At 40.5% G+C, this 14,399-nt stretch overlaps 3 protein-coding genes across 5 annotated transcripts; 1 reads left to right on the top strand and 2 right to left on the bottom strand.

Annotated features, from left to right (window-relative positions):
* LOC114826378 (probable protein phosphatase 2C 55) lies at positions 1-790 on the bottom strand. Its single transcript, XM_070826410.1, has 2 exons — positions 659-790; positions 1-402 (listed from the first exon to the last, which is right to left on the bottom strand). The coding sequence occupies exons 1-2, from the start codon at positions 788-790 to the stop codon at positions 1-3; spliced, it is 534 nt and encodes a 177-aa protein (XP_070682511.1).
* A 3,984-nt stretch (positions 791-4,774) lies between these two features.
* Positions 4,775-12,299, top strand: LOC103410975 (xylulose kinase 2-like). 2 transcript variants are annotated; one of them, XM_029107269.2, is made up of 11 exons: positions 4,775-5,039; positions 5,377-6,031; positions 6,192-6,280; positions 7,130-7,194; positions 7,383-7,438; positions 8,236-8,356; positions 8,443-8,517; positions 8,947-9,000; positions 9,377-9,474; positions 9,569-9,740; positions 9,825-12,299. In XM_029107269.2, exons 1-11 carry the CDS (start codon positions 4,981-4,983, stop codon positions 10,052-10,054), a joined length of 1,674 nt encoding a protein of 557 aa, XP_028963102.2. In that variant the 5' UTR covers positions 4,775-4,980; the 3' UTR covers positions 10,055-12,299. The 2 variants fall into 2 exon arrangements, with proteins under 2 accessions (XP_028963102.2, XP_070682622.1); XM_070826521.1 differs by having other exon boundaries at positions 4,780-5,039; positions 9,840-10,167.
* Positions 10,180-11,917, bottom strand: LOC103410967 (tubulin alpha chain). Of its 2 annotated transcripts, XM_070826522.1 has the most exons (3): positions 11,096-11,794; positions 10,545-11,005; positions 10,180-10,462 (listed from the first exon to the last, which is right to left on the bottom strand). In XM_070826522.1, exons 1-3 carry the CDS (start codon positions 11,792-11,794, stop codon positions 10,243-10,245), a joined length of 1,380 nt encoding a protein of 459 aa, XP_070682623.1. In that variant the 3' UTR covers positions 10,180-10,242. The 2 variants fall into 2 exon arrangements, with proteins under 2 accessions (XP_070682623.1, XP_008347836.1); XM_008349614.4 differs by having other exon boundaries at positions 10,180-11,005; positions 11,096-11,917.
* Positions 12,300-14,399: the final 2,100 nt, after the last annotated feature.

Below are 14,399 nucleotides of genomic sequence, written 5' to 3'. Positions count from 1 at the left end.
CTACAAAGCCACAACTTGAGCAACAATAACGGTAATGTCGTCGATCTTGCCTCCTTTGTGCTCGAACCCAGCCTTTCCAGCGTTTTCTGAAAAAGGGCTAGCGCTGTGTTTGTCGAACGAGTTATAGAGAGCTAGATTGGCGATGCTCGAAGCCAACTCACCACAACCAAGATCAAGATCACGATCACCACCACCACCTTGTACAAGAACCTTCTCAATCTCACTTGGAAACATGTTGTCCAGTAAGCCATCAGTCCCAAGCACTACGATGTCTCCGGGGACTGTCTGAATCCGCTCCTCCCAAGCAGAATCAGGCAGGTCACTGCTGATGCTGTTCCCCAACTGATAGGGACAGTTGAACCTGTGTTGTTGAGTGGAGATTGGTACACAACCTTGTTGTTCCTAAATAGCAAGAACCCACTGTCCCCAACGTTCACAGCATGCAAGACTCCGCTCTCTTTGTTAAGGCTGAGGATGCAAGCAGTCGACGAGCCTTTCTCCTTGGTCTTAGTATAAGTTTCCTGCAACACTTTTCTTGGATCGACGGCTCCGATCATATCCGCGACCTTTATTTTTCTTTTTCTTTTCTGTTCGTCGATGTTATTCGGATTATGGACGGCGATGAAGGCATTGTTCATGAGTTCTCTCGCGTACTGACCGCGTCGATGCCTTTCTTGGCCCAACCGCCGACGCCGTCCGCCACACCGATAGTCTGCTTATCCGGGCAGATGAAGTGAGCGTCTTCGCCTAACTTGTTATCTTTGGGAAGATAAACCGACCCACAAACCATCTCGTGCAGGTTTCTCCTTGTTTCTTGACCATGGAAATTGTTATTGTTGATGATACAATTGTAGTTTACGTACTTCAACATTAATAAACTCAAAGTAGCTTCCGTCAGCATCATCTGCTCCCTTGCGTAGTCACCGGCGTCGACGCCTCCCTTGGCTCAACCTCCGACGCCGTCCGCCACGCCATTAGTTTGCTTCTCCGGGCAGATGAAGCGAGGTAATTCAACCCTTGGTTTCTTAGCAATCAACATCTTAGATAATGGAGAGATAGAAAAAAAGAGAGACAGAGAGGGAAGAAATTAACAGTGGAAAATATGGGGTACTCAACTAAGAGCAAGTTTGTCTTTATAACTTTGCATAACTGGTAATTTCAAGTTTCCTTTTCGAACTGGAAATGGGTTTCCTTTTGCTACTGGGAATGGGAAACCATAAAATAACCAAACTCTCATATTTAGCAGCCAGAAGACTACTTTGGTTTCTCAAGGCTTCACCAAAATACTTAATTAAGTCAAGAAAATTATCTTTTACATATATATGTAGGTAATATTTTACACACAAATATATATATATATATATATAACCACTACACCACAGCAACTTCTTGCTTCGTAATTTTTTCATTTTTATACATAATCTTAGAGTTTCCTTCTCTTCAGGGTTTAGTAGATCAATATTGCAAAAAGTTGGGACAAATCCAAAACGATTAAATAGTAGTAAAAAGATGGCCGAAAAAGGTATGTCAAGAAAACATTATCAGCTAACAACCATTTCATTGCGTGGTTTAAAGGATTTCGGATTTGAGTGTTTTTCTATTATTAATAATTGACATATAGTAACTCAAAGACTTAGCATATCTAATTAAAGTACGTTTAATTCATTATCTCCATGCTTAGAAACCATTTCTGACAAGATGAAATGTTGGGAGGTCAAAAACCAACATGTATAAAAAATGAGTGTAGCGAAGATGAGAATGCTTCGTTAGATATGTGAGCACACAATAAGATATGATTAAGAACGAGGATATCCGAATTAAAGTAAGAGTGACCGTGATTGAAGATAAGATGAGAGAAAATTGGTTAAGGTGATTTAGACACATGAATTGAACCTATAAATGCTCTGGTTAGAAGATGAAATTATGAGAGGGAGGCTCATGACAAAAGAAATAGAGGAAGACTTAACATTATGAAACGCCAAGTCTCGCAAAAATGTCGGTCATAATGCATGTCATGATATGCAAAACCTAAAGTATGGTTAATTGAAAGACTTAATGTACGTAAAATTTTGATTAATACAAGAACACAATTTTCATTCATATTAATAACAAACAAAAACATACATCTTGATTAACAGAAGAACAAAATTTTCATTCATCCGTGGAACTAAGTTGTAATTACAAATGAATACTATTAGCTAATGCTAGCGAGTCTACTACAAAGCCACAACTTGAGCAACAATAACAGTAATGTCGTCGATCTTGCCTCCTTTGTGCTCGAACCCAGTCTTTCTAGCGTTTTCTGAAAAAGGGCTAGGGTTTGCTTATCAAACGAGTTATAGAGAGCTAGATTGGCGATGCTCGAAGCCAACGCGCCACAAGCAAGATCAAGATCATGATCACCACCACCACCACCACCACCACCACCACCACAACCACCACAACCACCACCACCTTGTACGAGAACCTTCTCAATCTCACTTGGAAACATGTTGTCCAGCAAGCCATCAGTCCCAAGCACTACGATGTCTCCGGGGATTGTCTGAATGCACTCCTCCCAAGCGGAATCAGGGCGGTCACTGCTGATGCCATTCCCCAACTGATATGGACAGTTGAACCTGCGTTGTTGAGTTGGAGATTGGTACACAACCTTGTTCCTGAATAGCAAGAACCCACTGTCTCCAACGTTCACAGCATGCAAGACTCCGCTCTCTTTGTTAAGGCTGAGGATGCAAGCGGTCGACGAGCCTTTCTCCTTGGTCTTAGCATAAGTTTCCTGCAACACTTTTCTTGGATCAACGGCTCCGATCATATCCGCGACCTTTCTTTTTCCTTTCTGTACGTTGATGTTATTCGGATTATGGACGGCGATAAAGGCATTGTTCATGAGTTCCCTCGCGTACCGACCCGCGTCGATGCCTTTCTTGGCCCAACCGCCGACGCCGTCCGCCACGCCGATAGTCTGCTTATCCGGGCAGATGAAGTGAGCGTCTTCGCCTAACTTGTTATCTTTGGGAAGATAAACCGACTCACAAACCATATCGTGCAGGTTTGTCTTCGTTTCTTGACCATAGCAATTATTGTTGTCGATGATACCATAGTAGTTTACGTACTTCAACATTAATAAACTCAAAGTAGCTTCCGTCAGCATCATCTGTTCCCTTGCGTAGTCACCGGCACGGGCATCGACTCCGTCCGCCACGCCAATAGTTTGCTTCTCCGGGAAGATGAAGCGGGGGTCTTCAAGCCTTGGCTTCTTAACAATCAACATCTTAGAAAAATAATGGAGAGATAGAGACCGAGAGGGAAGAAACTAACGGTGGAAAAATATGAGTGAGAGGTCTTAGGTTCGATTTTATCTTACACCAAGTAATACACCCAAATTAAAACCAGTTCAATGAAATAACATAATCTTGTTATATTGACAACACCTCATTCAGGATTAATGACCACGTACATAGAAAAACTCCCAAAAATTATAAAATGATCGTAAAAACAGATGGGAGATCAAAATGATAACATGGTTACATATAGAAGTAACCATATTCGATGATATTGATGAGTTGTTTTCGGTAATCTAGACTACTAAGTAGTCTAATTTTAACCATATTTATTAATTTTAATGTTACTTTATTGTTTACAAATGCCCTCATTCAACATAATTTCTGGCTTAGTCCCTAAAAAGCATGATAGGCCCCATGTGGGAGTAGCATACCGAATGTGGGTGTTTACTACATCATATCCTACACTAGTAATTGCATTTGAAAAAAAGTTGGCCTCTCCAAAATAATGCCTCCCGAAGATATGGTTGAAAGACGAAGAAATTTGACGAATGCCTTGAGTAATAACCTTCAATCTCTAAAGAGTCCCGTACTTATTCTTCTTAACTGCATCAATGACAAGTTTGGAATCCCCTTCCACTTCCATCTCTTGAAAACCTTTTAGCAGCTGTGCATGACGAAGAGTGTCCCGCACGTGATGAATTTTAGGAAATGAAATTCATGCATTTTTTTTTCTTTTGCACCACTTTTGTTAAATTATGTCTATTTTAATGTCTTACTACGACGCTAATCACTCATTTAACTTTACTCTCTAGACTCTAATTTATAATATTTTTTTATAATCTAAACTAATCATTTTGTAGGTTTTCATTAAAAGATCATTTATGCAAAAATTTAATAAAATTGAAAGTTGTTTAGTAATCTTATGACTTGATAAATTGATGAATGTAGTATAATGGATAAATAATGAAATATTCGCAACAATACTTAAAAGGCTAAACGATTTTTTATTTGGGTGAATTTTTCAACTTCTGAGACTACAATGTGGGTTAAGATTTTGTACAAGTTATTAATTTTGTATTAAATTACTAACTAGCTAACGTTTGACAACTCTTATTCACTATTGTTGGTAAAAAAAAATTAAAAAAAATAAAGAATACATTATCGAAAATATAAATGTTGGGTCAGCATGTGATTAAAAGATGCATGAAAATATAGTCGTTGAAAAAAATATCATATTGGTAAGTGTTGAGAATGAATCTCATATTGATGAGAGGAAGATCTTGTATGAGCTTATAAATAAGTTGGGTTACTTCTCATATTGCCAATTGGTTTTCTGGTGGAATCTTAATTTTTTTTATAGTATCAGAGTATGTTATTCCACGTGTATGAAACCAAACGGTCACACGCTCTACGTCATTCTGTTGTGTCCACGTGTTACTATGTTAGCTTAAAAATTCCCATATTGATGAAAAGAGAGCATGTGCTTAAAAAACATGCGATAGCAGGAACCTTTATCGTCCTCTAATCCTCTGCTCCTAATTATCCGTTGCTGCTAAAATTTCCTTACCGGGATTTGTGTCGGCAACTCAATCCATTTACATTACCAATCTCCGTTTCACTCGTCACCAACTTTGGTATAATCAAGGCTTCCAATTTTCTTGAAGCAGAAGCCATCAGACTTGGTTTGACTTCTCCAATGGCAGATTACTCTCTCCCCAAGGATTCCTATTTTCTTGGGTTTGACAGTTCCACTCAGTAAGTTACCATTCCCTCACTCGTTCTCCCTCCAATTTCATATCTTTCTTTGATGCTGCTCATGAAATCCGAATTACCCACATCACAAGTTCACATTTTTACTTGGTTATGGATTGGGTTTTCATTGTTTTACTGCAGTCCATGATAAGTTAATTAGTATCCCCTGTAATCTGAATTGGGTAAAACTTGATTGTTACTTGTTAGTGTTTTCTGGGTTCTCGTTGTCTTACTGTGAAATTAAATTTCATATGGGAATATGATTCTCTGGATGCTCTGTAATCTGAATTGGGTAAACCATGATTTTGTTTTAGTAATTGTTATTGGTTTCTACTACAAGGTCTCTGAAGGCAACTGTGCTAGACTCCAATCTCAACGTTGTTACTACAGAGCTTGTCCAATTTGACTCTGATTTGCCCCATTACAAAACCAAAGACGGAGTCTACCGGGACCCTTCGGTTAATGGTAGAATTGTTTCACCCACCTTGATGTGGGTGGAAGCTCTAGATCTTGTGCTTAGAAAGCTTTCCAGCTCAAATTTGGATTTTGGGAAAATTGCTGCTATTTCCGGCAGTGGGCAGCAACATGGCAGTGTCTATTGGAAGAAAGGAAGTTCTTCGCTATTGTCATCGTTGGAACCCAAGAAGCCATTGGTGGATCAGTTTAAAGGAGCATTTTCAGTTAATGAATCGCCAATATGGATGGACAGCAGCACCACAGCACAGTGTAGAGAGTTAGAGAAGGCTGCTGGTGGAGCATTGGAGTTATCCCAACTTACGGGTTCACGCAGTTATGAAAGATTCACAGGCCCACAGATTAAGAAGATATTCGAGACACATCCTGAAGCTTACAAAAACACTGAGAGGATCTCCCTGGTTAGTTCGTTTATGGCATCTCTTCTGATAGGGAAATATGCTTGTATTGATGAGTCCGACGGTGCAGGGATGAACTTGATGGATATAAAGAAAAGGGCCTGGTCTAATAAACTTTTAGAGGTCTGTCATATTTTAAGAGTAAATTTTCCTTGTTAATTATGTTTCTCTGGTCTTGTTAAGCTTCTCGCTTTTTCTTGGAGTGAGTGTTACCTCTGAGTAACATTATCATTTTACTGTTTCTAGTTTGATTAATCTTCTTGGTGCTTGATGTTAATTGAAGGCCACTGCCCCTGGTCTGGAGGAAAAACTTGGAAAGATAGCTCCTGCCCATTCTGTTGCTGGCCACATTGCTCCCTATTTTCTGGACAGGTCAGTGGCACTCTTGTAGCGTTCCCTTGACATTGATCGTTATATGCTGTGTTAGAGTTTTCATGAGGGACAAAATAAACTAGGTGCACCACAAAAGAAAAAAATTGTTAACATAATCCTGCATTAGGGTAGAGGTCGCACTTGGTGTGATGGCAAGTGCCTTTGCCCATGAGCGGTAGGTCTCGGGTTCGAGACTTGGGAGCAGCCTCTCCATAAATGAGGGTAAAGCTTAGCCGACATTCACCTCTCCCAGACCCTGCGTAAAGCGGGAGCCTTGTGCACTGGGTACGACCGTAATCCTGCATTAGGGTGAAGTAATTAAATAAAACAGCAAACCAAATGGACCCATGGGATAGTATTCTTGAGAAATGGAATGCGCCTCTGAAACCAGGAAGAGAACAACCGTAGTTTGCGCAGTCCACTTTTATGATCTTATATGTTTTGCCGTTTTTGGATAAGCGCTTTTGTGTAGGGTTTAGGGATTTACATGGTACTTGAAAGGCTAGAAACCTATGGTTTCTCCCATTTCAAAATCAACTTAATCTATAGTTTCCAAGTTCTACTTATCAAATAGGAAAAAACGACTATGATATTTCAAAGTGATACAAAGATTTTAAATATCACACAGGGAGTGATAAAGTCGTGTGGTAGTTGTATCCTGCATAACTTTTCGAATAATAAGCCTGAAAATGTGGATGATCATGAAAGTTTGTCATAAAAAACTTGTTCGTATTGAACGGAGTTATGCTACCATGGTCATGATTTGAGTCTGCAGCCACTGTAGTTACATGTATACTTTCTCTCTGAAAATATTTCCCTAACAGATAAGAAATTTCAATCTCGTTCCAGATTTCGCTTCAACAAGAATTGTTTGGTTATTCTGTGGACAGGAGACAACCTCAACAGTGTGGCAGGTGCCTGATTTTCAAGTTTCCATTACTGAACTCTTTTAAATCACTTAATATGTTGCTAATATTTCTAAATTTCTGATGAACTGGTGAAATCTCTTTAGCTCCTTCATGGTTCTGCTGTTGGTTGTTGTAGTTTATCATTCCATGTAGTGAGGGCGCTGTCATATGATTTAGTTTTGTTAGAGCTGCAGGTTTGACCGTAAGTACCCCAGGGGATCTAGTAATCAGTCTTGGTACAAGTGACACCGTAAGTTGAAATTAACTTCTTCGGATCTTCTTGATACTGTTTCTATTTTATGTTATCTTTTCCATGTAACAGAATAGGGAGAGGAGAGAAATGAGAGTTGAAACATTGAGAGAAAAGGAAAATATAGAGCTAAAAAAAGTAGAAAATGGTTTCTGGGCTCCTTTGTGTTACTTTTCGATATTAGCTTTTAGTTTTCACTTTTAGCTAAAGGTGGGGAAATGAGGCAAAATGAAAAACTAGTTAAAATTTGTAACATCCCACGTCGCCTAGGGGAGTGATCCCTAAATGTATATTCTCATCTCTACCTAGCACGAGGCCTTTTAGGGGCTCACTGGCTTCGGGTTCCGTAGGAACTCCGAAGTTAAGCGAGAAGGAGGCCAGAGCACTCCCCAAAAACAAAACCGTGAGGGAATGGTAAGCCTAAAGCGGACAATATCGTGCTACGGTGGTGGAACGGGCCCTGGATGTGGTGGACCCGGGCCGAGATGTGACAAAATTTGAGAATGTAAGGCAAGACAAAGAGAGAAATAAAGAAAAATATATGAACGAAAAACTTTAAAAACTGCTTTTACTAAATAGTTTGCAGTTTTCATAGTGTAGCATTTTAAAATATCTTCTCCTGCCCTTAGTGTAACCAGTTAAAATTGTATCAGAGGTATTGTGAATTATTATAGTATTGAATGTTGCACGAGTCATGACCAAAATCTCAGTGGTTTCTTCTACGTAATTTATTATTGAAGTTACTCTGGATTCTTACCGATATCTCCTGTTCTCATTTACTCGTATCTGTTGCTCAGCTGAATTGGATTACTGATGATCTTCAACCTAGCTTGGAAGGAAATGTTTTCCCAAACCCTGTTGACACAAAGGGGTACATGGTAATGCTGGTTTACAAGAACGGGTCACTAACTCGTGAAGGTACAAACCGTGCGCAGACACATTTTTATGGGTTCCAATTGAGATATCTGTCTAGTGTCCTGGTATGACCTCAATTTTCATATTAGATATTCGCAACCGCTACATGGAAAGCAGTTGGGACAGGTTCACTCAAGCGCTTTCAAATACATTACCTCTAAATGGTTGGTACATGGATTGCCTGAATTACTTCTTCTTTCCTTTCATAAACCGGAAAAATAAATAAATAAAAGCTTTTTAGCCAAAAAATGGTCCTGAGATTTGCAGAACTCTTCTCTTTGGTTCCTGAGATTTGAAATTGATAGAAGTGGTGCTTGAGTTTGTCCACCACCAATTATTTTGGTATTTCCGTGAAAATTCTGTTTAATAAGGATCAAAATGACAAAACTACCCTCAATTTAGTAAACAATGGGCCAAAATGATTTAACAAATTGAGGTATTTTTGTTATTTTATCTCTATTTAATGGAGATTTGATTGATGGGGACAAATTAATGCCAATCTCGGGATCAGTTTGGCTAAATAAATACTTTCTTTTTGGAATTATTGTCGTAATTTCTATATTTCATATTGTAGCTTCTACGTTCTTGTACAGGTGGGAAGCTGGGTTTCTACTACAATGAGCATGAAATTCTTCCCCCACTTCCAGGTTTGTACCTGTCATCTCTCTCACTTACTGACTGAGGTTTATCCAATTTTACGATCTCCTGTCGAATTGCCTTCTTTTCTGGGTTGGTTTTCGATCGACAATACTAGTTAAGTCATCGCAGTTTCCGGCCAAATTGTAGGTAAATAAAACATGGTTGATCTAAATGGTTTGCTTTTTGTCTATTTATTTGCCTTGGGAATCAAGTGCACTGATCGGAGGTAAGCGATCCGACGGAGAGTTTGCTACCCGGCAGCTTTAACACTACATTGTTGCTTCTTTTAAGTGTTTTACATGTTGGTTTCCATCGCAACCAATTTCTGTAGTGCCTGGATATCCCAACTGCATTTCAACTACTTAATTTCTGTAATGCCTTCAGTTGGTTTCCATCGCTACGTTCTTGAAAATTTCAATGGCGAGAGTCTGGAGGGCGTGAATGAACGTGAAGTAGAGAAGGAATTCGACGGTGCTTCTGAGGTTTGTACTTTTGAAATGGAAATTGTTCACATAGGTGGAGGATACCCTACATGAACTCTTCTCCCTGTGAAAGGCGAATTTACGAATTTTGCAGGTTCGGGCTGTAACAGAGGGCCAGTTTGTGTCAATGCGAGGTCATGCAGAGAGAGTTGGAATGCCTTCTCCAAAACGATTAATAGCCACCGGGGGTGCGTCTGTAAATCGCGCCATCCTGGGCGTCGCAGCTTGTGTTTTTGGGTGCGAGGTTTACACAGTTCAAAGGCCGGGTAAGCGTTTCGCCAAATATATGCGTTATGTGCATCGAGAGATCGCAACTCATTAGTTCTTTTCGTTCTCTAACCTTTTTACAGATTCGGCTTCTCTAGGAGCTGCCCTAAGGGCTGCACATGGTTGGCTATGCAACAACAATGGCAGTTTTGTGCCCTTCAAATGCCTGTATGAGCACAAGTCGGAGAACGCGTCCCTTAAGAGCAAACTCGCAGCGATTCCCGACATTCATCTAGTTCCGAAGTACGGGTTGATGGCGAAGAAGAGACTCGAAATAGAGAACCGCCTAGTTGAAAAAGTAGGACGTCTCTAATACATCGATTGGCACCGGTTTTGGTCTATTTCCGGGATGGAGTGCTTCGAATTGCATTATGTAAAGAACCGAAATTTCTAATCGTTTCATCATTTTGATCTTGGCGAATGAAATACCAGACTGTATTCAGAAAAACCCAGCAAGAAATATAAGATAGATTGCATACTGACATAGCGAAAGTGAGTGTGCTATGAAGATGCATAGCTACACCACCCAGAAACACCGATCAGTCGCCATAACATCCAAAGAAAACATAGCAAATACGAAAACAAATAAAACCATGGAGGTTGAGGATCAGTAGTCATCACCCTCGTCACCGTCATCTCCCTCGGCAGACTCGGCACCAACCTCCTCATAATCCTTCTCCAGAGCAGCAAGATCCTCCCGAGCCTCTGAGAACTCTCCTTCCTCCATGCCCTCACCCACGTACCAATGCACGAAAGCCCGCTTGGCGTACATCAAATCAAACTTGTGATCAATGCGAGAGAACACCTCAGCAACACTGGTGGAGTTGGAGATCATGCAAACAGCCCTCTGCACCTTGGCAAGGTCACCGCCGGGAACAACAGTTGGTGGCTGGTAATTGATACCGCACTTGAACCCGGTAGGGCACCAATCCACAAACTGGATTGTCCTCTTGGTCTTGATGGTGGCCACAGCGGCATTCACATCCTTGGGAACGACATCACCACGGTACATCAAGCAGCAGGCCATGTACTTGCCATGGCGGGGATCGCACTTGGCCATCATGGAAGCAGGCTCAAACGCACTGTTGGTGATCTCAGCCACCGAGAGCTGCTCGTGGTACGCCTTCTCAGCGGAGATCACAGGAGCATACGAGGAAAGCATAAAATGGATCCTGGGGTATGGAACCAGGTTAGTCTGGAACTCGGTCACATCCACATTCAGAGCTCCGTCGAACCTCAACGACGCTGTCAACGAAGAAATGACCTGAAAACCCACAAAAAATCAACCCATCAGCCATCAAATCATAACCAAAAAGAATCAGTGGTTATGCAGGTAAGGTGTTCGATGAAATACCTGAGAGACGAGGCGATTCAGATTGGTGTAGGTGGGACGCTCGATGTCGAGGGACCTGCGGCAGATGTCGTAGATGGCCTCATTGTCGAGCAACACAGACACGTCGGTGTGCTCCAGCAGAGAATGGGTGGAGAGAACACTGTTGTAAGGCTCCACAACAGATGTAGAAACCTGAGGAGAAGGGTACACAGTGAATCCCAGCTTGGATTTCTTTCCGTAATCAACCGAAAGCCGCTCCAGAAGCAATGATCCGAGACCCGATCCGGTACCGCCACCGACGGCATTGAAGACCAAGAACCCTTGAAGCCCAGTGCAGTTGTCAGCGAGCTTCCTGATGCGGTCCAGGCAGAGATCCACGATCTCTTTGCCGATGGTGTAGTGACCACGGGCGAAGTTGTTGGCAGCGTCTTCCTTGCCGGAAATGAGCTGCTCAGGGTGGAAGAGCTGGCGGTAGGTGCCGGTGCGGACCTCGTCGATGACGGTGGGCTCCAGATCGACGAAGATCGCGCGGGGGACATGCTTTCCAGCACCGGTCTCGGAGAAGAAGGTGTTGAAGGCGTCATCGCCGCGGCCGACGGTCTTGTCGCTGGGCATCTGGCCATCGGGGCCAATGCCGTGCTCGAGGCAGTAGAGCTCCCAGCAGGCGTTGCCGACTTGGATTCCGGCTTGCCCGATGTGGATAGAAATGCACTCTCTCATTTTGGCGGGAGGTGAGGGTTTGGGTTCCGACTGTTAGGAGAAAGGAATAGGAGGAGGAGGAGGGCGGCGTTTACCAAGACGCCTGAGGAAATGGGTGGTGGGATTGGATTGGATTGGATTGGAAAATGGGGGAGGTCTAGGTCTGGATTATAAAGGAGGGTGAATCTTACCGGGGTTAAATATTGACCTCGGAGTGGGGTTAAAATCAGGGTTTGCCAGCTCTGTGAATGTTGGGACACGCTGCCTGCCTCTTAACAACTGGACCGTTTAAATTTGAAAATTTAGATCTGGCCAAAAAGATAAGATTAAAAAATTAAGAAAAAGGCATTTTAGGGGTCAGTTTGGATTGTTTTTACTTCCACCATGATGCACTGGACCCTAGTAGAAAATAATCGGTTTACTTTTTGGGCCGCTCTCTTAAATTTTAATCTAAATGTTAGATCAGACAATCAGTAATGTTCGAATTCACGCTACAATACGCAAGAAGAACGTTCATTTTCATCGAGTGCCACTTGCCTCTTAAATTTCAATTTAGTTTTACTTTATAATTAGTGGTGGCCCGGGTCTCATTTAGCATATCAATTACCTACTGCAGCCTATTGTCACCATGGTCCACTCGGTTTGTTACTGCTGATCTCTAATTGAAAGGGCTGAGTGGAAACCCTACAATTTGACGGAACAAAATTTGAATTTAAAACGAAAATTCTATAAAACTTTGACGTTAAGATTAACTCTAATCCTTAGAGCAAAACTCAAATTTTAGATTTTAAATTTACTCAAACTTGCTCCAATTCTTGGGCTATATATGAGTTTTAACTAAAAACTTATTTTTGGGGCAAATTCAGCCTAGGAATTCTCCCGAGTTAGTGGGTTGGCCTACTATATATGTGTATTTTATTTTACTTTTATATTTATAAATTTATTGAATTCAACGGCTAAGATCTAATATGATCAAATCTAACGGTATAGAAAAAGATCTAGGTCCACATTTAAATTCAACAGCTAAAATAATTGAAAAAAAATCTTTCACATGCTTTTATACTGTTCCACGAGTTTCATGATATCGGTTTAGTGATTTTTCAATATTTATCAGAATCTAAATATTTTTATATTAAATTGGATAGTCTACATAATATTTTTTTTTTTTAAGTTACCTTAAAAATCATAAATTCATTCTTTAGTGATCTCGAACTAAAAATTTAACTCAGAAAACATGTTTCTACATTAAAACTTAAATTTTCGGAGTTAAAAATTTTATGTTTTAACCTAAGGATTGAAGATGGTCTAAGAGTGATTTTGTAATTTACTTTGTAATTTTATCACTTTTTGAGCACTTCTTATTTTATTTTGCGTTCGGTTGCGTTACTACCTCTCACTTCACACGGAGGAAGAAGGCGACACCACCGCGGCTCTTGTGAATGCAGGCAAAAATATTGCAGCGTTTCTAGCGTCGGCGGATTGGTGAGCCACTGTTGATGGATCTCAGTGTTGGACAGCATGAATTTTGAGGCCCAATGCTAATGCATGCTGTAGGCCCATATGCAGACTAAACCTACCGAATTGTTGGTCTGCACAATAAGGATTTTTAGCCAAAATGGTCTTGAGATTTACATAACTCTTCACTTTGATCTCTGAGATTTGAAATCAATATGAGCGATCCGTGACATTGTCCACCATCAATCATTTTGGTTCTTCTGTGAAAAATTATGTTAAATAAGGATCAAAATGACAAAAATACCCTCAATTTAATAAACAATAGGCCAAAATGATTTGACAAAAAAATGAGGGTATTTTTATCATTTTATTCTTATCTAATAAAGATTTTTCAGTGAATGATTAAAATGATTGATGATAGACAATTTCAGGGACTACTTCAATTAACTTCAAATCTCAAAAGACCAAAGTGAGTAGTTATGCAAATTTCAAAGAACATTTTGGCTAAAAAGCCGCACAATAATTAGAACCAGGTTGTCATTGATTTTGATCGCGAGAGATTATTTTTGCACATCATTTTTAATTTTTTACACGCTCATTTATATTTTTAGCCATACGATTGAACAAACCAAACAAAAACAACGAACAAAAATAAACAAGAGTGAGAAACTAAAAAAGAGTTTGTATTTATCATTTCCTTTTGCTCGAAGATGACATGAATTTAAATCTCATGGACGACATTTCAAATCCACGGATTTTTCAACGATGAACTTTGTAGGTGAGAAGGGTTTAGGTTTAGCAGGTTATTGCATCACCTCAATTCCTAAGGTTGTACCAGAACATGATCAAAACACAAAGACATGTAAAATGTGCTCATATGGAAACCCGAGAAGGAAGACGAAGACATAGCAGAAGCAAACAAGCAAACAAACAAATACAAACTGCAGAAGCCCAGATCCATTGAGCTCTGCAGCTACAAGTCAGAAATAATGCCAAAAATTTGTGGCAATGTAGTGTGTTAAATCAAAGACCTTGCTGATCGAAGCCTGCTGTAGGATCTCAACTTACTAAGCAGGCCAAGGTCAGCCATCTTTGTCTTCTCTACTGAACATGTATGTCCTATGTATGTAAACGTTATCCAATCATCCAGGAACGACAGATTTAATAATCG

Source organism: Malus domestica, chromosome 08 (genome assembly GCF_042453785.1).
Source record: "Malus domestica chromosome 08, GDT2T_hap1".
Lineage (NCBI taxonomy): Eukaryota > Viridiplantae > Streptophyta > Magnoliopsida > Rosales > Rosaceae > Malus > Malus domestica.
The sequence above is the reverse complement of the archived record's forward strand: the minus strand, read 5'-3'. Positions and strand labels throughout refer to the sequence as shown.